The 21,158-nt window shown below is 49.4% G+C and overlaps 1 protein-coding gene and 1 long non-coding RNA gene across 2 annotated transcripts; one reads left to right on the top strand and one right to left on the bottom strand.

Annotated features, from left to right (window-relative positions):
• Nucleotides 1–335: 335 nt before the first annotated feature.
• CCNL1 (cyclin L1) lies at nucleotides 336–12,936 on the bottom strand. Its single transcript, XM_066556370.1, has 11 exons — nucleotides 12,679–12,936; nucleotides 12,413–12,487; nucleotides 12,143–12,252; nucleotides 6,057–6,177; nucleotides 5,576–5,640; nucleotides 4,192–4,291; nucleotides 3,960–4,064; nucleotides 3,577–3,718; nucleotides 2,382–2,493; nucleotides 2,171–2,269; nucleotides 336–1,339 (listed from the first exon to the last, which is right to left on the bottom strand). Exons 1-11 carry the CDS (start codon nucleotides 12,934–12,936, stop codon nucleotides 988–990), a joined length of 1,539 nt encoding a protein of 512 aa, XP_066412467.1. The 3' UTR covers nucleotides 336–987.
• On the top strand, nucleotides 12,581–20,184 carry LOC136560508 (uncharacterized). The gene is made up of 3 exons (XR_010784174.1): nucleotides 12,581–12,738; nucleotides 15,624–15,728; nucleotides 20,164–20,184. It is a non-coding gene; the product is annotated as an uncharacterized lncRNA (long non-coding RNA).
• The last annotated feature ends 974 nt before the right edge of the window (nucleotides 20,185–21,158 follow it).

Raw genomic sequence — 21,158 nt, 5'->3', positions numbered from 1 at the left:
AATCAGATCCTCCTCTCCCCTTGCAGCTCTCCTGTACCACAGCAGGCACAGCTCCAGGCATGTCCCAGCAGCTCCTGCTCTCACAGGGCACAGCAGCAGCCCAGCCCTGCCTCACCCTGCTGAACTTCAGACAAGTCCGTGACCATTGATTCCAACTGCTGTGTGGCTCCCCAGATGCACCCCCAGGAGGACACAAACATCCAAAGCTCTCCCAGTTTTCCCCTCCCAACAGGAGCACACCCACATCCCCGACTCCCACTCAGGCACAGGGGTCAAAGCTGTGGTGTGCAAGAAAACCAAGTTTAGTTTCCACACATTTGGCATCCAACAGGCAGTAAAAAAAAAAAAGCTTTATATTTTATTTTTTGTAAAAATCTTTGAACACATGCAGACTAAAACCAGTGTAAGAAAGTCTCCACCATGTTTAAACAAATAACTATACTTAAATATAAGCGTCTGCAATTGACTGGTATAAAAATAATGTACGTTTTGCTTTTTTACAGAAATCCTTTCTCCAGTTCTCAGCTCAATAAACAATACACAACTCTAATACATACAGTGAACCTGATCATTTGCCACCTCTGGGATACTGCTAAGGTATTATGTGCAAAAGTTGGTAACAGTTTCTTTCCCACGAGAAAAAAAATTCTTCTACACCTTTTAGGAAAACAGATGGGGTTGAAGCTGCTGCAGCCCTGGCGGTGCCCCCCAGTCTGTGCACTCGGTGCCGGTGCCAGGGCTGGCCCAGCCCCAGAGCCCCAGGGATCAGCCCCGCAGCCCCAGGCTCAGTGCTGGTGCCGGAGCTGGCCCAGCCCCACGGCCCCAGGGCTCGGTGCTGGCCCAGCCCCACGGTCCCAGGGCTCAGTGCTGGTGCCAGATCTGGCCCAGCCCCGCGCTCCCAGGGCTCAGTGCTGGTGCCAGATCTGGCCCAGCCCCGCGCTCCCAGGGCTCAGTGCCAGAGCTGGCCCAGCCCCACGGCCCCAGGGCTCAGCGGCGGTGCCGGCCGTGGCCCGAGCGGCCGCTGCCGTGGTGCTTGCCTCCCTTGTGGGAGCGCTCGAAGGAGCGCGAGCGCTCACGCCGCTCCCGGTGGTGGCTGCGCTCGTGCCGGTGCTTCTTGGCCGCCTCCGAGTGCTCCCGGGACTTGCTCTGTGAGCGGGAGCGGGACTTTTTCCGCTTGTGGCCGTGCCTGCTGCTGCCCTTGAGCTCCTCGCGGCTGTGCTTGGCCTTGGCGTGGGGCGAGCCGTGGTTGTGGTGCCGCCGGGGGCTCCCGCTGTGGCTGCGCGAGCGGCTGCGTGAGCGGGAGCTGTAGGTGCCCGACAGGCTCCGCCGGTTGTTGTAGCTGTGTGAGAGGCAACAACAGTTACAGCGTGTCCCCACGGCGGGAAAAACAGACATCAGCGCTTACAGCTCCCAAGGTACTGCAAGGAATGAGCCTTTGTCCCTCAGGGTAAGTGAGGGAGGACAGGGAATGTCTTGGAAACTGCCCCACGGAAGGCTGGGGTCAGTGATGTGGGATTAAAGGTCCTTCCAACCCCAACCACTCTTGTGAGTCTTTTAGTTGAGCTCATTTGAGCTCAAACTAAAACCAGAATGCAGCATCTTTTGTCCACCTTGTCTCAAGGGTCTTCTGTCAACACCAGATCACTGACTGGGTGTTGCTTTTTTCCTTCAGTGACTACACTGAGATCTAAGTTGGCAGCCTCCAATGTGAGCCTGAATGTTCTTAGGAAACCCTATTTAAAGCCAGCAGCTCTCACTGCATCCCTCTCTTCCTGTACCACAAGAGGGGCAGAGCCCTGAAGAGCCAGGCACTGCACCAGGGAGCACTGACACAAGGAGGCTGCACACCTGGGACACTTCTGTCCCTTTCCAAGGGCACTGTGCTCCCACAGACTGCTCTCACTTGTAATGGGATCCTTGTGAGGACTATCAAGGGAAGACCAGCACCAGCCCAGCACTGACTCCCCAGGTACAGTGCAGTTAGGACAGGCTAATTTTACAGCCTGAGCTCTCAAGCACAGCCCCACATGCAGCACTGAGAGCCTGAAGTGAAGCCAAGCTTCCCCCCCTCCCTTTTGCTGGCCGGCACTCAGGAGCGCCCCTGAAGGCAGCAACCCCCCAGCAGCCCATCCCCATCCCCAGCCCCATCCCCAGCCCCAGCCCCACTCACTGCCTGCGGGGGCTGTGGGAGCGCGAGCGGGACTTTGTCCGGGAGCGGGAGCGGCTGGCGCTGCGGCTGCTGCGGCTCCTCTTGCTCTCCTTCCTCAGCCTGCAGGGCACAAACCCAACTGCTCAGCACTGACACACCACGGGGGCTCGGGAGGAGCTCCCTGCACTGCATTTGTACTCAAGCTTTCTCTTAGCTGGAGAGTTTTACCTACCCATTGTAAGGGCTCTTGGAGGTTTGCTGCCTCTCTTCTGGCTCTTTTTTAATGGTTTTGGTATTCACAGACACTGGAGATTTCTCCTCTGCTTTTACTTCTCTTGGGGAAGCTAGGAATTAAATTTCAATTCAGAATCAGTTCTTTATTCATCCTTTGTCATCAACACACTGTACACTGCTCAGGCACCTTCACCAGGATTTGCACTAAGTGTAGATACGAACTCTACATTTATTATTTCATCCCATCTCTCCACTTGTTTCACTCCTGGAATGGGATATTCGTGGGGAAACCCTCTGCATATGAAGGAAAAACAGCACTGGCACCTTCAGGGCACACAGCCATGCTGGCCTGAGGCCAAAAGGTACAAAACAGAAGCTGCCCTTGTACCCCACAATACAGAATGTGTTACCTTGCCATTTATTTCCAATGCTATAGAAAGGACTAAGCCTGCCCAGCAAGGTAAGATTTCATCTTTACAATAATGGCACAAATATAAATGAGTAACAAATAAAATTACCAGTTAATATGTCAGTCTGTCTCTACAGACAGTTGGTACAGCTCAGAGATGGATTCACTTTTCACGGAAGGGCTGATAAGAGCCCACCAGAGCTCCTGATTTTAAACTGTTCCACCCTCGGCTCCCTCCTTGCAGAAAACACTTCCCTTGCTCCATCAGAAATTCACACTGCCCAGCCCAGAGACCTCTGAAAACTCAGGACTCTTCAGGAGAAGCCATGAGAGCTCCGACAGACTGGCCAGTTCAAAATACATGTTGCAGTTAATTCCCTGTGATGCCAAGGCAGTGCTGGGCCTCTCCCTCCTCCATTTCCTGCCCACCAGCTGTCTGCCCTCACTGCACCAAGCAGTTGCCAAGCACATTAAAAGCCATCAGGGGCAGGAATTTTCACAGATATCTACTGCAAAAGGAGCCATGAAGGCTACTGCAGCACCCCCAAATTAAATCCAAAAAGCCATTCTTCACATCACAGAACACACAGCAACTTCTGCTTCATTATTCTCTTAAGGGTGCATATTATTAATGTATCACTCTTGCATCTGGGGAAATGTGGAATAAAGCATCTCTTTTCTTTCTAATCTGGTTTCAAGGTTTTGAGACTGGTTTTAAAATCTATGTTTAAACAAACAAAAAAAAAAACCTAAAAAAGTTTTTCTATTCAGAAAACAGACTTACATGGTTTGGATGCAGGAGAAAAGCCACCCAGCGTTGAGAGTGCTGGAGTTCCATCTGGATTTAAACCTTTTGCTTTCAGTTTTGCCTCCTGTAATGCCATTTTCCTCTTTTCTACTTCTTTATCCAGAAATTCATAATTAGGCTGTGGAATTAACAACCAGATAAGAAAGTGAACTAATGTAATTTATATTTCATCTTATTTCTGAAAAATACTGAGTTGGCTTTTAATGATCTGTCCAGTAATGTAACTTCCAGAATTTGTTCTCTCCTTACTGGAGCCCTTCCCATTAGCACATCTGTATTAGGCATTCCCAAACTTTTCTAGACAACCATAACTCAGCTCAAGCTGCACTGAGCATCAAACCCCAACATGTCAAACTCACCTTCTTTCTGGTATAAAGCTTCAGAGTTGTTAAGCAGATCTCCTGAATCTCCTCTTCCGTGGTGCCAAAGAGCAGGAACCAGTGGGGACGGGTAGGCAGTGGGATCTGAAAATCAAACAAGGAGAAGCTTAGTGGAGATTTCAGGTCAGGTTTTGATGAAATATTTCCATGAATTTCCTTGGAAGCAGAGCAGCAGCAGTGGAGGGCAGAGCTCAGTGCAGGCAGGGCTCACCTGCAGGGCTCTAGCAGCGAGGTAAATGCAAGCACACGCAATGGTCTCCGGCTGGAAGCGAACAAACACGTTCGTCCGGAGGCTGTCGTTCATGTAATTCCTGAAAAAACAAAGCAGCACCGGTTGGAACTCCTGTTTGCTTTTCTTTTAGAGGATAACAATACTGGAGACTCAATTGACTTTATTATTTTTTCTGTTGTTACATTGAACACGTGATTTCCTTCAGGTTGTGCTGGATGTTTACATGTGTCACTGTGGCAGTCTGCAGCACTGCCACCGTTTTAAACGCCAAGGCAGTAACGTGTAGCAGAAATCCAAGCAGTGTGGAATGGCCACTTCCTAGCTCAAGTTACCCTGGAAGTGTCCACTGAGTTACAATTTAATAACTCTTTTGCATCTCTCCAGTTGATTGTTTTAAACAGCAATGGGTCTGTATTTAAAGATCAATGTAGAACTCAAGAGCCATCAGGAGAGCAAGGTGCATTTTCAACCTGCCATTATCCAGAGGCGACGTGCAACCGCCAGAGTTTGTAAAACTCTGAGCACATTTAAATTTGGTGTGCTCTGAGCCACGTTAACTTCATCCAGGGAGATGCACCCCATTTGCTCTCTGAGTGTTGGAAAAGATGTGTGAGTTAGAACTGGGCCCCGACCTCCAGAGCTGCTGCAGTTGCACAGAGCTGGCACTGCCAGTAACACCCGCCCAGAGATGGGGTGAGCAGCAGAGCTCCATGGATTTCCAAATTCCCAACATGGGAGAGAGAACAGCAGTCAGTCAGTGAGGACTCTACACCCCCATGCCCAGCCTGGCTGCTAAGTGAACATGCTGCATGCACTGTCACCCTCTGTTAACTCAAGGTTAAATGTTCAATCAACCAAAGAAACGCTGGCAGAATCGTCCCCCACGTGTCCTTTAACATACAGCAGGTAGGTAACAAAGACATTGAGAAACAGTTGTAAGAGTTACTTCTAGAACCAAATATACAAATCCTGGCGCCAGGACAGAACTAGGAGGTGCTGCCCGATGGCTTTGGGTGACGGCAGTGAATTCGCTGAGGCTTGCACTGGCTTGGCTGGAGAGAAGGGCAGCCAAAGCAGCCATCCCCAGGTCATGGGCTGAGGTGCAGAGGGCAGAGCTCTATGACTTACCAGCAGGGACTACCCTTCAATCAAAGAGTAGAAAAAAGAACAAAGTTAAATTGAGTTCTCCATCGCTACGCTGGAATCAAGCCATGAAAATAGTAAGCAGAAACAAGCACCACGAGATTGTCCAAATGTGTTTGGGTGGCGACTTACATCTCATTGCTTTGCCTAGGGATCAGCAGGCTTGTTATTTCTGCTACTATTTTCCTGGCTAGGAAAAGAATGGAAAATAGCAACTTACCAGGCTGTCTGTACCAGGGTTTGATTACGTTCACATTCTAGGACTTGTAAATACATAACAATGATCTGAGGAATAAGGAGGGGGGAAAGAAAAAAGAGACTCAGTTTCAACACATAAAGCAGGAGTATCTGTATACATATATCAAAATGAAATCAAACAGTATGCCCAAAGGATGGGGGCTCCTTCTCTCCAAGCACACACTCTAAGCTCTCATGCCAGCCCACCACGTTCAGACAATTCTTTATCTCACTACTTTTCTGCTCTTTTCAAACCAGCCACCTTTACCCTTTCCCAGGGAAGTGACTTTTTTCACAGTCCAAAGGCTGTTTGCCCAAGTACTCTAGCAAAAGCTTTAGTAACTATAGGGGAATAAAGAGAAGAATTCAGGTCATTCTGACACCTGTGTTTCTTGTTCCACAGCTCCCAGTGATGCCACCAAGGTAGAGTAAGAATTACAACTACATTATTACTGAGAACTCACCTTATGAGGATGCTTGACATGAACACAAAATCCCAACTCCTTCAGTACCCTCCTTTCTGCTTTGATTACTTGATTTTTGGTGTTTATGTAGTTCTGATCAAGTATCAGTGGGCTTGGAGTCCTATAGTTTGCAAGAAATAAAATCAAAACTGTTTTGCATATCCAAAAATAACGGCAACTCTGTTTTCCCTTCCAACCAACTAATGGCAACAGAAACCGGTTTTCAACTCCTGCAAGCAAGTTTAAGCATTAATCTTGTGCTGTCCAAGTTTAGATAAACTAGTTTAGTTGCTGCTTTTGGCTAGCTACAGATTAGATGGCTGAGATAAAAAAAAATAACCTTCTGCTCCTGTGTATGCAAACTGCACTGCTCCAGCTGCTGGAAGGAGTTGGCTTGATGGGGGCGCTCCCAAGAACTTTTCCTCTCCGTGCCAGAGGTGGCAGAAGGATTTGCCAGGCAGGATTTCAAAGCAGAAGCCAGACCAGGGTTCTCACTGGCATTAAAGTAGCAACTCATGCCCTAGAAACTGCAGTTTCCTATGCACTGAAGAGCAGCTGATTGGCCCTTCAGAGAAGCCAGCCCTGCCCTGTGATGTGTGAAAAGCACAGGATTAACTTGGGACACGGAGCTGCCTGGGACTCTGGGCCTGCTCCCCTCTCCAGGGGTACCAGGGATGATCCTGCTGCTGTATGCATGTGCAGAACAACAGCTCACTTCAGAGAGACATTTTAAACTCCAGCACTGGCAATCCTAATTCCTCCCAAGTCCAAACCCTGAACTGTCTAGAGCATGTTTAATCCCTAAAACCTTCTGTACACTTGATGCACAAGTGTCACACTCCATTGCACATTTGCTTTGTCCGTGCTTAGACTTGACCTTTCAACATTCCACATGGGATATTTTACTCCACTTCCTCCTGAAGACAGACCAGCTTTTTCCCTGTAATATTCCTCACACATTCCATGTGCTTTCCAAAGCAGAATAATGTTTTTGCAGCTCGTTATGCTCTAATAAACCACGGTCTGTGTACACGATACACCCCAAGCACCGGTCACAAATTTATTTTATGTTACCTTCAAAAGAAAAAAAAGTAATGCAAAGTGGATTCAAAACACAGCTTTTGTTGTATCAGACAAAGTATTTCACTGCCAACTGGCAAATTACATGAGTGGATCTCACTTCTCTTCCCTGACAGGTCACAGAACAGAAAAAAATACTGAAAAAACCAAGGTTCCCACCCAGGAAGGGTTAATTAATGACAAGGCTGGAATAACCCAGTTTATGCCATGACCTCTGCAGTCAACTGGACAGGCACCGATGGCCACAGGCAAAGGACATCACAACCATCTCTAATGAAAGCATCTTCTTGTACCACCATGCACCTGAAGCATGAGCTGTCCCTGCTCTTCCCAAGGGGCTGAGATGCAGCTGCCAGCTCTGGAATGAACAACTGCAGCTTCCTGGTGCCAGGCTGGACCTGCAATCCAACTACTGCCTCATTATTTAAAGGTTCTCCAGGTTTTTCCATGTTCCAGCAGAGTAACTTCTCCAGTTAAGTGTTACTCTCACTCATCAGGGCAAGTTTACAAAGGTTTTCATTTCAGCTCCTCTAAATAAGCCCAAAATCGGGAGATTTTTTCTTCTGTTTATGGTTGGCGGGTTTTCTTTTCTCCCCATAAATTAACTGAAAATGAAAAGTTTTTCAAGCTCTTTAGGATAACTACTTCAGTGAGGAGCTGCTTTTGTCCAACACTTCAGCACCACAGAGACAGGCTGAACAGTGCTCTGGAGTGGGACAGGGAACAACCCAGCTGAGCTCTTCCCAGCAGTGAAGCTGATTCACTTCCAACTCATTCCCATCAATTTTACTGGTGTTAATAACCTTTCCTTCAGTACCGCTCTCCACAATTTCATCTCCAGATCACTGGCATTAACAGGATCTGCAGAGCAGCACCCTCAGGAGCTCAGGCTGTGTGTCAGCAGAAAGCTTCATCACAGGTGGGAGATCTCGGGTTACACACTTAGGACAGCCATGACTTCCAGTCCATTAACACAATCTCCAGTGGGACTGCTCAGGATCATCCAGCCCACCTTGCACATGTCCCTGCATTCCCTGAGAGCTCTGGCAGGCAGTTCAGGGGGCTCCAAGTGCAGCAGGACAGATGGGAGCCTTGACTGCATTTGAAGTTTTCACTGTCCTTGCACAGGGCCATGGGATCAGCACCAACAGGTGACACCTGGCCCAGGTTCCACAGCACAGGGACAGCAAACCCAAGGTGCCCAGTGTGCTTTGCTTTACTCTGCTGTCCCACACTCCTTTGGTCACGAGTTCTACAGCCCTAAGGAAGCCATGAAAACCATCAGTTTATCCAGACAGGACTTCCACATACAGCCTTTTATCCACTCATGGAAAAAGAAAAATCTGCAGGAGACTTTAAGTGTTTTACTGCACCTTATAACTGGCACAGGTAAGTTCTGCAAGTTCTCTACTGCATTGATTCACCAATTTAATACTTTTGCCATAAGATCTGCAATGTTGGTAAACAATTATTTACAAGTTAGAAACTTCAGAAATTCCCCTTTGAGAAACTTCTTTGTTTTCTACTCCAAAAAAAAGAGGAACTTTGCCAGTGCATTTGCTGCACTTAATTCTCAGTCCAAGAATTATCTTTGGACCAAGTACCAAAGCAGAGAAAAAGAATTTATAAGCTTATAGATGAAATATAAGCTTCAAACTCTGTATAGCCAAGGAGTGTTGCAAGTTCCTACTGGGAATCTGTTCCTACAGACCAGCACTAGAGCTCCAGGCAAGACTTCATCTTTAAGAACAGAGCACACACTGGTCCCTCTGGGAAGTCAATCCAACACTTAGATAAAAACTTGACTGGGATTCAGATTGTGTAACAACCCAGAAGAATAACACACACTGTAACGTGTTTGTAACAATAAATAAATTACAAATACCTTTTTTAAAAATCACACTGACAAATGAGACCTAAGTTCTCCACACAGCTGCAGCTTCATTTGGTGCAATATTGAACTCTGATGTCTTTGGCACAACTAATACTGGGAGGAACAGTGCCCTGCGTGGAGTTTTGTTCCTAACGAGCACAGCACTCGTGACAAGTACAGCAGGGCACCAGCACCTCACGTCAGAGCAGAGATCTGTTATGCTGGTCAGTACAAGAACACAGCTCTCTGTTTGTCTCCAGGATCACAGCCACAAGCAGCACAGGTTTGCAGCAGTCTGAAGGCACTAAGGACGTTTGTCATTAATGCAGCCCCAGTGCAGGGCCCTGAGTGAGGAACAGCTGACTGAGCGCCTCAAAGCACCATGTGAGATTACAGCACCACTCCAGTCACATTTCCAGTCTCAGGACCTTCTGCAGCTTTCAGGCACAGTTCAGAGAAATAAAATCAACTTCAAACTACATTCTACATTAAACAACAGTTGCACTTTGCTCAGAACAGAGAGGTTTTGGCACACAGTTATTTAAAAAGCAGTTTTTCCATAGTACGAGCTTTTCTCCATGCACACAAACATTTTTACATGCAGTTCTACATCACATATGCTCGTAAAGATCCCAAAGAAAATATGCTTGTCCAAAACACTTGTTTAGCTTTTTCTTACTTCTCAGCATTAGAAATACCACCTCAGTTGACTACACGTCTCATAAAAAGAAAATTCCAATGCAATTCCCAGTTCTGCAAACAAGTACATAGAAGGGACTGCTTACATCATAATTGATAAAAATATACAAATTCAAGACTTCTGTACCCTTGTTTTACTGTGAATTCAAGCTGCAATTATACAGAGCCAGAAAGTGGAACTAAGAACCCAAAACTGGTTAAGAAAGAAAGCAAAGCCTACCCAAACTACCCCAAATTCGTGTGCAGGTTAAGAGCTTCAGTTAACAGAAATGCTAGACTAAAAAAGAAAGTACAGCAGCCTGTTTCAGTTCTGGGTTGTGTATGAGAGACTAACTACAGCCTAAGTGTTAGCTTCAGTAAAAAATAAAATAAAAAAAGGTCAAGCTAGTATTCTAAAAACCTGGACAGCAAAGAAAAAAGCTTATAACAAGATACAGGAGTTCTTCCAAATGGTTCACCAGCGGCCAACCTGTTAGTCCCCCGATTCCAGTGACCTATGCTCAGAGCACTGGCTTCTCCTTGGGGATTTTCGATACTTCACTCACTGTTGCCATGACGACAGCTTCATCTTTATGTACCACTCCACATCACCCAGGCTTTGGTAAATGTAGCTGGTCGCTGTATAGTCGGTTGCAAGGGAAAAAAGAGTTGAAGTTAATAACGTGTACAGGTGATGGGAATTGTCAGCTTGTAAAAAGTACAGAAAAACGTTTACATCCTGCTTGCTAAAAAAAAAAAAAGGGGAGGGGGTTGTGCAAGTCTGAATGTCAGACTGCAGCATTTTTAAGGTTAATTTCATGCAGATTCACTCAGAATCGCAGAGCAACAATACCCATTTCTCCCGAAAATAATGGGTAGCAGTGCACGATTTCTCTTGACATGATGCACTTTAGGCACCACGTAACATGCACAAGTTGGGATTTGGAACAGGCTAGCTGGAAAGATTTAAATTCACAGGTTAAGTTCAGTTTCTCTGATCCTTCACACAGCACAAAGAAACAACTAATTTGTATTCTCGTTGCAAAGAAAAGCAAGGCATATGATTAATTAACCTTCACTGCCTGGACGGAGGCCAGAACGTTACTAATCACTGAGCCTGCTCCAGTAATTCCAATAGCCAGACTCCCTTCATAAGTGTGGAACACAATCCCACTGAATTCACACCTGGCATAACCTCACACAGCTCTCTCAGGGCCATCGGGGAGAACAGCCTTAAAGGCCAGCCAGAACAAAGCTAAACTCCAAAGTGTAACACCAACTCTTCCTTCTTGGATCTAGAACTAACTAGGACAACGCCATCAGGAGGCAGTAAAAGCCAAAGCTCCGGCTTCAACAGAAGCATAACCAGAATAAAGACGCCAACAAACAGCTGGCTTCCCTGAGGGATTTCTACTCTGTTTCTCAGAAAAGCTTGCACAACACGAGTTTAAATTCCTGCCGTCACCTGGTGACACAGGGCAAGGAAATGAAGTGTGAATTTAACACTGTACCTGAAAGCAAAATCCTTTTGTAACTACAGAGTACCTGAAACTTTGAGCAATCAGGCACCAGAAACCAAGGTGAAATCTCCACTCCCAGACTGTGACACTGCTGCCAGACAGAATTAAGGAGATTTCGTGTTTAACAATAACCTAGAGAACTCTTTCCCTTCAACCACGCCTTCCTCCTTTAATGCATCGGTTATTTGCTTTACACATAAAAAACGCTGCTTTCAACACAAAGAGCAGCCTTAGAACTCAGCTCTGGGACAGCTCTACCCCAGCTGCACACGGCCAGGTGAGCCCCACTCCACCTGCACAAAGCACACCAGAACAACACCGCTCTCACCTTCTGCACCTAAAAATGCCTTCAGCCTCCCAGACTCAATTACACGCTCCTCACCGCTACAGCTGCCAACACTGCAGGCCAAACCAGGCCTTACCTCAGGTACTTTCTAAAACAGCTTTTTTTAAAAGGCATTAGCACCACTGAAAGTTCAGCTCCTTCTTAAGTGGTACTTTCTTAACACCACAACCACGCTTGGACAGCCACAGATTAACGAGAAAAAAGCATCAGGACTGCTAAGTACATCTAAAAAAGTGGAGAATACACAGCAACTCACTAACTGGCTAGGCACTCCTAAGACTATCTTACTGTAACTATGAGACGCCAAAAAACCAACAAACAGACCTGAAACCACAACCATGGTCCTAAAACTAGAACCAATACTTGCAAATTGTAACTCGTAGCTACGTCAACAACGACAAACGGGTCTACCAAGCGAACAAAAGCAGAAGCAGCCGAGATTGCACTGTACTGCCTACACAGCAGCCAACGGGCACTCCCTTCTCAATTTTAGGTCGTTGAACTTAGCCTGGAAAAATACTGTGAATTGAGAACTGCAGCGAACATTAGTGGTAACGGGTGCTTATGCTCATAACGAAGCTGATCTTACCTTTTTGCTCTTAACTGCCGCAAGTGATGGAACACGTTGATCACGTCCCTTATCCGACGAGGCGCCTCTTCGATTTTGGACGCGAGATTGATGCAGGCCATTGCAACAATCTGAAAAGAAGCCCCGTTTCCGTTAAGCAAACAATTTCCAACCCAGATAAAGAGAGAATTACGTAACTTAGAAGCAAATCCGCCAGGCTCGAAGCGAGCGGCCTGCGTGGCGCGTGGCCGCCCCAGCCGCCCTCTCCCGGTGCCCCCGGGCCGCGCTCACCTCGAAGCTGTGCTTGACGAAGGACTTGGAGTAGAAGAACCGATGGAACAGCACCTGCCCCGTCGCCATGGCCACCTGTGAGGGCAGAGCAGGAGGAGGGAGAAGGAGCCGAGTCAGTGCCCTGGCCCAGCCGCCGCCATTTTGTGTGAGGCGCCGCCGCCCCCCCGCGCCGCCTCACGCCCTTCCCGCCGCCACAATGGCGGCGCCCGCCCTTCCCTTCCCTTCCTTCCCTCCCGGCCCCCCTGGAAGCCCCGGCAAGGGCCCACCTGCGGCAGCCGCAGCAGGATGCCGGCCGCCTGGATGAGCTCGCAGCCCAGGATGCGCAGGTCGGTCTCGCACTGCAGGTCCAGCCCGTCCTGCATGGAAGGGGTGGGCGAGAGCCGCTCCTCGGGGATCAGGGAGTGGTCGATGGTCAGCGACACCTCGGAGTAGAGCCGGTCGCCGATGAGGATGCCCGGAGCGGCGGGAGGAGGCGGCGGGGCGGGGGCAGCGGGCGCGGCGGGGCCCGGGTGCGCGGCGGCCATGGCGGCGGAGCGGGCGCTGGGTCCGGGTGCGCTCCCGGCAGCGGCCGCGCGCCGACTGCGCGGCCCCGCGCGTGACGCACGCGCCAGCGCCGCGTGCGCGGGGGGCGGCGGGAAAAAAGAGTCCGCGGGACACGCCCCGGGAACGGGAACCGGGAACTGGGAATTGGAACCGGGAACGGGACAGGCACGGCAAACGGGGGATCGGGACAGGAACGGGAGCTTGTGAAAGCAGTGCAGAATAACGGAGGGAGCGGGAATGGTGCTGGATAAAGCCGGACCGTCACCACAGGAGTTGGGCTGGAAAGGCTCTTCCAGGGTCAATCCAGTCCAACTCCTGCCACAGGCAGAGACGTGGTACAGAATAAACATATAGAAATAGCGCATAGGTGGTTAACCAGGGCTCGGGATCTGGATCCATGCCCTGCCTTAGAGGTTTTGGCGCTCGGAATATGTCACATAGGGAAAAAGATCCGTAAACTTCAATAAAAATGTGATTGTGGATTAGTATTGACAAAAAGTGTGCTGCGCCTTTCCACTCTGGAAACATACAGCGGAAAGTTACTTCCAACTTCAATATTAAGGAAAAACAAAATAAAAATGGACCAATTCTAGTCGTTTTAGCCGTTCTACGTAATAAATTCACAATAAACGAGGAAACATTCCCACATGGCGAGAGGCGCGGAAGAGCACAGCGGCCGCGCACGCCGCTGCCCCCAGACACCGCGCTTCCGAACGCTACCCTGGAAGCGTTCAGTGTCAGCGCCAGCAGTGTCTCAGCGTTCCCAGCAGGCCCGCATGTCGCGACATCCCCCGCCGCTGTCGCGACCACGCGGGACGCGGTCACCGGGCCAGCCCCGGCGGTTGCGTCACTTCTGGGAACAGCCGCAGCACGGCCGCGCGTCCCAGATCCCTCCGCGGCCATCATCACACGCGCGCTCCAACGGAGAAACCCCGCCCTCCCGCGGCCCCTGATTGGCTCGCTGGGTTTGAGTGGCAGCGGCACCTGAGGGGCCGTGCCCGCCATGTTGTGGGGGGAGCAGGCAGCCCCGCCTTGCCCGTGTCCGCCGGGGCCCTTGGGAGCCGTCGCAGAATCCCAGCGTTTGGAAAAATCCTCCAGCATCGAGTCCAAGCTGTGACGGATCCCAACGCTGGCAACAGCCCAGAGCACCGAGTGCCACGTCCAGCCCTTTCTGGGACACCTCCAGGGATGGGCACTCCAAAGCTCCCTGGGCAGCCCCTGCCAAAGTTTAACCCTTCCCATGGGGAAATTCCTGCTGATACCCACCCTGAGCCTGCCCTGGCCCAGCCTGAGGCCGTTCCCTCTGCTCCTGTCCCTGTTCCCTGGGATAAGATCCCAAATCCCCCCGGCTGTCCCCTCCTGTCAGGAGCTGTGCAGAGCCACAAGGGCCCCCCTGATCCCCCTTTTCTCCAGGCTGAGCCCCTTCCCAGCTCCCTCAGCCCCTCCTGGGCTCCAGCCCCTTCCCCATCTCCCCCAGGATCCACGGGATCAGCCGTGAGGAGGAGGCCGAGGTGCTCATGGTCTGCTCATCCTCCTCACAGGGTGTGGAGCAGCGCCTTGTTTCACACCACAGTTATAGTTGCTAATAAACCTCGCCAGTTTTACAAACACGTCTTTTAGAAAGGTCACCACAGTACGTTTGGTTTTCACCTTTCTTTTCCAGTTATATTTTGAGACTTCAGAGTCTGTAACTATCACCAAAATAGTCGTTTTTAATGGAAATAAAGCATTTAATTGGGAGCTGTTTTATGTGTAGGTTCATGGCTCAGCAGGGATCCTGGCTATTTGGAAAGGACATTATTTATTATTCACTTATTTGGAATAGTTCACCCTATTTTCCTGGCCCTTTGACAACCTCCCCTTTTATAGCCATGTGCTGTACAATCCCTGAGATTTAAAAAACAATTTTACATGAAATAAAAAAAATCTCACCACCCACCTGGAACAGTCTTTGGAGCTGTGATAACAGAGCCAAAAAAAGTCCTACGAACCCAAATGCTGGTGCCAAACACCTCTGCAATGGCAAAAGCAATTTACAGCCCACAGAATGCATTGGAGGTTAAAGAAATAGTGGTAAAAGGAGAGCTGGGAGCAGTTGAGTGTGACCCTCGGGTTACCCTGGAGTGAAATCCCGGGTTAGGTGGTATTTGCAGAGGGCAAACTGCACTTTCCATTTCTCTGCCAGGTACCACCGTGTGCCAGAGGGGCTGGAAAGGAGCAAAAACGAGTCATGGAAGCAGCAGGTGTCAGCACAGTGGAATTTGCCCTTTTTTTTTTTTTTTTTTTCCATGCACACACCCATCATTTATAGCTTTTAACGCACTCCAGTTTTCCAGGTTACCCTTTGATATTTCAAAAAGCTGGAGAGATTTGCTCTGGCTCTCCTTACGCAGCTCAATCCGCCTGACCGTTTCCTTGATGTTTTTATGGGAGTATTTTTGAACTCGATCAGGACGAGCAGTGTCTTGTCCCCTCGGTAGCAGGAGCAGTGCTTGGTTGCCAGGACACTGCTGGAAAATAGCATCAATCAATAATTGCTGCTTGAGTCATGATGAGGCATTAACGAGCCTGCTTCTCCTGGAAGCCCTTTGGCCTGGAGCTCTGCAGGCCATGGAAGCTCCTCTTCAAATCAGTTGTACACAAATGTAAACTGATTTTGTTCTTCCAGGTGTCTGGTTGCAGTGAGAGACACCAACGCTGAGCGACAGAAAAAGGGGAAAAAGGAAACACCTCATGGAAAGCGAGTTTTGGATATCCCAAACTCTCTCTTCTGGTGAGCAGTGCCTAAATCCCCTCAGGATTTACACACTTGGCAGCTAATGTTTCCCAGAATAAAATACAAAGCGTTTCTTAGAAAATTACTAAGAAAATTACACACAAATTACAGCGTGCAATTACCTTAACAGAAAAGAAGGGATTATTTTGGGAAAATAAGAATTTGTGATGACAGAAAATCTGATTTCCTTGAAGAATGATGGCTGTAAGAAAACAACGTGACAGGAATTTAGGCAGCAAAATATTTTGACATGAGCTGATATCTAAAAGTTTCTGCTGTCATATCAAATAGACAAGACTAAGGCAATGCAGAATATGCTTAGATCAACTTATTGATCAATTTATTCAATAAATTCTAAATTCTCCGAAGTAAAACATCAGTTGAAAGGTGTTAGTTTCCTTTTTTTTCTATCAAGTAATTTAGGAGATTGACTTTAATTCTTCATGCTGAATGTGATAAATTAACTGAGAATCTGGAATTCCCTTCCATCTCAGTCATAAAAATCTGCATTATCAGCTGGAACAGGACTTCTGTGGCAAGTACAGCCCCCGCATGTGTCGAGTACTGGGTTTGCATTGATAGAAAAGTTTGGTGCCAAAAAAACCTTGGCAATGGGATTTATTCCAGCTGGATAAACAGTGTTTTGCTCGGCCAAATTATAACTTGAAGAGAAATTCGTTAGATACCTTTATGAAAGATTGATGGAGACTCCAATTTGGGGCTCTGAATTAACAGCTCAGAGGAACAAGGAGGATTATTTGAAATCGTTCCCAGAGGGCGAGTTCTTTAAGCTCTTACTCACCGGTTTTGAAAGAGAAAAGAGGAACCGAGCGGTGGAGTCACACCCTGCAGTTTGCAGGGTGAATAACCGGCTGTGAAACCAGGGCAGTCGGGGTACACTTGGCTCTAAATGCTTCTCTGTTTCAGCTTAACTGAGCCTTCACCTTCCGTTCCCCCAGTCCCTCCCTGCCTCGGTTTCAGCGGAATTCCTCTCGCTCATTTCTCATTTACTGCAGCGGAGGCGCAGCTGACGACTGCCTTAAAGTACCGAGAAACGATTTAAACATTGTTCACGTATGAAAGCAGGTTTGTTTCAATGATTCTGTCATCTAGAACGTAAAATTCACTGTGGAACTGGAAAATTTCTGCTCTTAAAACCTCTTACTCAAGACATGACATTTGTTGCCTTTTGATTTCTCAGTAAATCTGCATTTTTGTGAGTGTTATACAGATTTTTCGAAGATTTAGTGCCTAAATGAAGCCCATTTCTCTCAGTTCATGAATTTATGGACTCGAGGCTTCAGGTTTCCCATCACAACACACACAGATTGCTTGAACTTCCACCAGAGGTATTGGGAAAACAAGGAAGTAAGGAATACTCACCATGTATTAAAATTAGTTTTTCCTACATACTGATGTTCACCTGTTCACCTATCTGCAGCAGCAGTATTAATAGAAACAAATATACAAATATAGCAGTTTGATGCATTTACAAATTGAACATCAGCCTTGAAGTCACTGAAGTTCAAACCTATTTTCCAGCACATTTAGACACCGGTATTCCAGTGCTTTTCTGCACGTGGAATTTGATTTATTGGATCGTATCAAGTCCCACTGGGGCGTGGATCAGCAGCAATAACGACCTTTAAGGCTGGATCCTTGGGCTCCTGGTGTGCAGAGGTTGGGTGTGAGCAGCCTCAGCCCTTCCCCAGGGTGTGTCCATGCATGGCCTGGCCACGAGCAGCTGGAATTCTGCGTGGGCAGCAGCAGGGGTGGAAGGAGAGCTTTGCACGGCAGTGGGTGATTGCCCCGCAGCGTGACAGCGATCTGCTGACACCTCTGCTGCCTCGTGCCTCCCAGGACAGGCGGTTTCTGCTGCGCCCCGGCTTTGACTCAGCACTGCCGGTGACACCCGAAACCGTGAAGGTGTGACAGGAACAAACAGGCTGCTCCAGGCTGCACAGCCGGTCCTGGGCTGTGCCAAACCCTGCTGGCCACCTTTGGGAACGGCGAGAAACGCACAAGCAGCCTGGCCTGGGTGACACCCCCACCGGTGTGTCACTTGAAATCCCATCCAGCCCAGTGGAATGCTGAGGGTCTGCTGGGGTTCCCAGCTGGGGTAAAGTGGGAAAACAGCACCTGGGAGAGATGATGCTGAGCACGGCCCGGGTTCCTAAACCCACTCTGCTTCAGCGAGGGGCTCTTTCATGCTGGATCCTCCTGATGGGGAAAGACCTGAGCAGGGAACGTGTCCTTGGGGTCCATCCCCTCCTGTGTCCTTGTGTGCAGGTGTGGCTGTCCCAAGTCTGTCCCTGCTGAGCGGTGGCAGAGCAGGAGGGAGCAGGGAAGGGCAGGTCAGGGCGTTCAGCTGGAGCAGGTCACGGCAGAGCCCCTGGCTCAGAGGGGACAGAGGAGAACAGGCTGTATCCTGCACGGCTCACATCAGGGACAGATATAGCTCCAGCTCCGGCAGGAGCGCATTTGTCACTATGACGAGACCCCTGAACTATTTTTAGAGCTTTCCTCATGAGTCTGCAGCTTGGAAGGACAGAAAAAGAAAGATGAGGCTGGCTTGGCTGGCCAGGCTTACCCGGCTCTTGTGGGGCAGGAGCTGAGGAGTGTGTGCCAGCAGGGACAAGGCACCTCCAGGAGCTGAGGAACACCTGGACATGGACAAGGCACCTCCAGGAGCTGAGGAACACCTGGACATGGACAAGGCACCTCCAGGAGCTGAGGAACCCTGGACATGGACAAGGCACCTCCAGGAGCTGAGGAACCCTGGACATGGACAAGGCACCTCCAGGAGCTGAGGAACCCTGGACATGGACAAGGCACCTCCAGGAGCTGAGGAACCCTGGACATGGACAAGGCACCTCCAGGAGCTGAGGAACACATGGACATGGACAAGGCACCTCCAGGAGCTGAGGAACACTGGACATGGACAAAACCACCTCTGGGAGCTGAGGAACACCTGGACATGGAAACCACCTCCAGGAGCTGAGGAACACTGGACATGGACAAGGCACCTCCAGGAGCTGAGGAACACCTGGACATGGAAACCACCTCCAGGAGCTGAGGAACCCTGGACATGGACAAGGCACCTCCAGGAGCTGAGGAACACTGGACATGGACAAGGCACCTCCAGGAGCTGAGGAACACCTGGACATGGAAACCACCTCCAGGAGCTGAGGAACCCTGGACATGGACAAGGCACCTCCAGGAGCTGAGGAACACTGGACATGGACAAGGCACCTCCAGGAGCTGAGGAACACCTGGACATGGACCAAACCACCTCCAGGAGCTGAGGAACACTGGACATGGACAAGGCACCTCCAGGAGCTGAGGAACACCTGGACTTGGACAAACCACCTCCAGGAGCTCAGGAACACAGAGACATGGACAAGCCACCAAGTGCAATGTCTGGTTCTATCATAACTGTGGCACTCAGCCCACAAAGCCCAGCATCACCTGTGCTCACCTGGGCCAGCAGGCTGAGCCCAGGTGGGCATTCCCAAGTCAAATCTCAGGATTCCATTAAGATGGAGTAGCTTTCCCCAGGAATTGCCTCGCTGTTCAGGCTCAGGGCATTGGGAGCCTTGGGGTGTTTCCTGCCCACCCAGACTGTGTCAGCAACCCTGGCACGGCCCAGAGGGACAGTCCAGTCCCTGAGGGACACCCCAGTCCCAGTCCCACCTTGCTGAGCAGCAGGAGGCACAGGTGCCTGTCCCGGGCAGGCTCTGGGGACACAGCGTGGCTGTGAGCCCCGAGAGGCCCCGTGTGAGCACAGCCAGGCCACATCCTGCTGCTGGGGACAGGGCTGTCACCAAAGCCCTCTAATCAGATCACGGGGAAGGAAGCATCGAGCTGCAGCAGCCCAGGGTGCCACAGGTGCTTCCCCTGCTCAGACACAGCGCTACAGAGCTGCTTCACCTCATGGAAACACCGAGCACATCTGTCACCACTTCAGCATTTGCACATTTGCATTTCCCGAGCTGTGATCAGCGCGGGGTGAGGTGAGGTCAGGAGGGCAGCACTGTCTGGGTGCACGGCTGGAGGGGCCAGGAAGGCTCCTGGGTGTTCAGATCTGCTCTGCAAGGGCTCTCACACCCTCTCCTGCTCTGCTGCTGGGTTTTTGTGGCCACAACTCACTGCTCTGCTCGTGAGGAAGAGCTCTTTTTGTGTATAAATGAAAAAGCTGCTTTAATATTAAACAAGCTGTTACTTCTGTCATCCAAGTGTTAGAATACCAGCTGGCAAAGCAAGGAGGGCACGGAGCAGAGTGAGGGTAGAGCTGGGGTGATGTCAGCTGGCCCCTTCTCTCCCTGCAGGAATGAATTCCTGTCATGGTCTGTGCGCCCTTCAAGCATTTCTTCATGGCTTTGCAAGTTTGTTCTGCTTTTAAAGCGTCTTTTATGCTATTTTTCCCCCTCAGAGAATGATTCACAGCAGAAAGATCAGGGCCATCGGGCCCTTGCCTCTTCATCTACTGCTCTGCCTGACTTTACTTCTCCTGCAGTATCTGAGTGACCTCTGAGTCAGTGACAAATTCCCCCCTGGCTGCAATAAAACCTGAAATTCTGTCCTTGTGTGGGGAGCGGGGCAGCGCAGAAAAGCAGCACAAGCTCGTGGAGGTGTGCATTACACTGACACAAGCGAGAGGGTGAGCTCAGGAGGGCACGGGCGAGCAATTCCTGCCTGGCACGGAGTGCCCAGAGAAGCTGCGCCTTCCTCTGCAGCGCCCTGGGACCGTGCAGGTGTTGTCCCTTTAAAGGTCCCTTCCAGCCCAAACCATTCCGTGGAAAAGCTCATGTGGGACCTCAACATCCGAGAACGTGAAACAGCTTTAATTTTATACCTTACTACGTGGTTTTTGACAGACTTCGCTGTAGTGTGGGGTTAACTAAAAGCCAAAATGTAACTCCATGAACGGTTTGCCGGTGGTGAATTTCACTGGCTTTGTTTAAATCAGTATTTTTGGGCTTTTTCAAGGAGTTGTTTGCCATCTAGTGGGTTGTTGGGATTTTGCAGAAAAGCCTCAGGATTTTTTTTTTTTTTTTTTTTTTTTGTGTACCCCCTCCATCACGGGACGGGCAAAAGGGACACAAATAGCAAGAGCCTCTCCAGGAAAGGGAGGGGAAATCAAAGTGAGAATATACGGGCAAGATTTTCCTTACTGATGCAACAACAGCAATATTGAACACACCCAGATATTGCCACTGACAGCCCCGTGGCCGCTTGTAAATAGAATAAATTGGTTATTTGAAATAATTAGTTATTGGTGTCATCAATAAGCTCTCCATCCCCAGAGCACCAAGAGAAAATTGACATTTCAGCATATGGAAGGTGGGCACTGCCAGGGTGTAGTGGTGTATAAATTTAGTCTGGGGTATCCATACCTCAGAATATTTTCAGTTCCTGTTAGTTAAG

Source organism: Molothrus aeneus, chromosome 10 (assembly GCF_037042795.1).
Source record: "Molothrus aeneus isolate 106 chromosome 10, BPBGC_Maene_1.0, whole genome shotgun sequence".
Classification (NCBI taxonomy): domain Eukaryota; kingdom Metazoa; phylum Chordata; class Aves; order Passeriformes; family Icteridae; genus Molothrus; species Molothrus aeneus.
The sequence above is the reverse complement of the archived record's forward strand: the minus strand, read 5'-3'. Positions and strand labels throughout refer to the sequence as shown.

Excerpts from the sequence above, each read along its gene's own strand:
- CCNL1 (XM_066556370.1), bottom strand. The coding sequence starts at position 12,936 with ATGGCCGCCGCGCACCCGGGCCCCGCCGCGCCCGCTGCCCCCGCCCCG. Across the intron at positions 4,065-4,191 it reads TCGCTGCTAGAGCCCTGCAG|ATCCCACTGCCTACCCGTCC; the intron begins GTGAGCCCTGCC and ends TTTGATTTTCAG. Across the intron at positions 2,494-3,576 it reads TTCTCCTGCATCCAAACCAT|CTTCCCCAAGAGAAGTAAAA; the intron begins GTAAGTCTGTTT and ends TTTAATTCCTAG.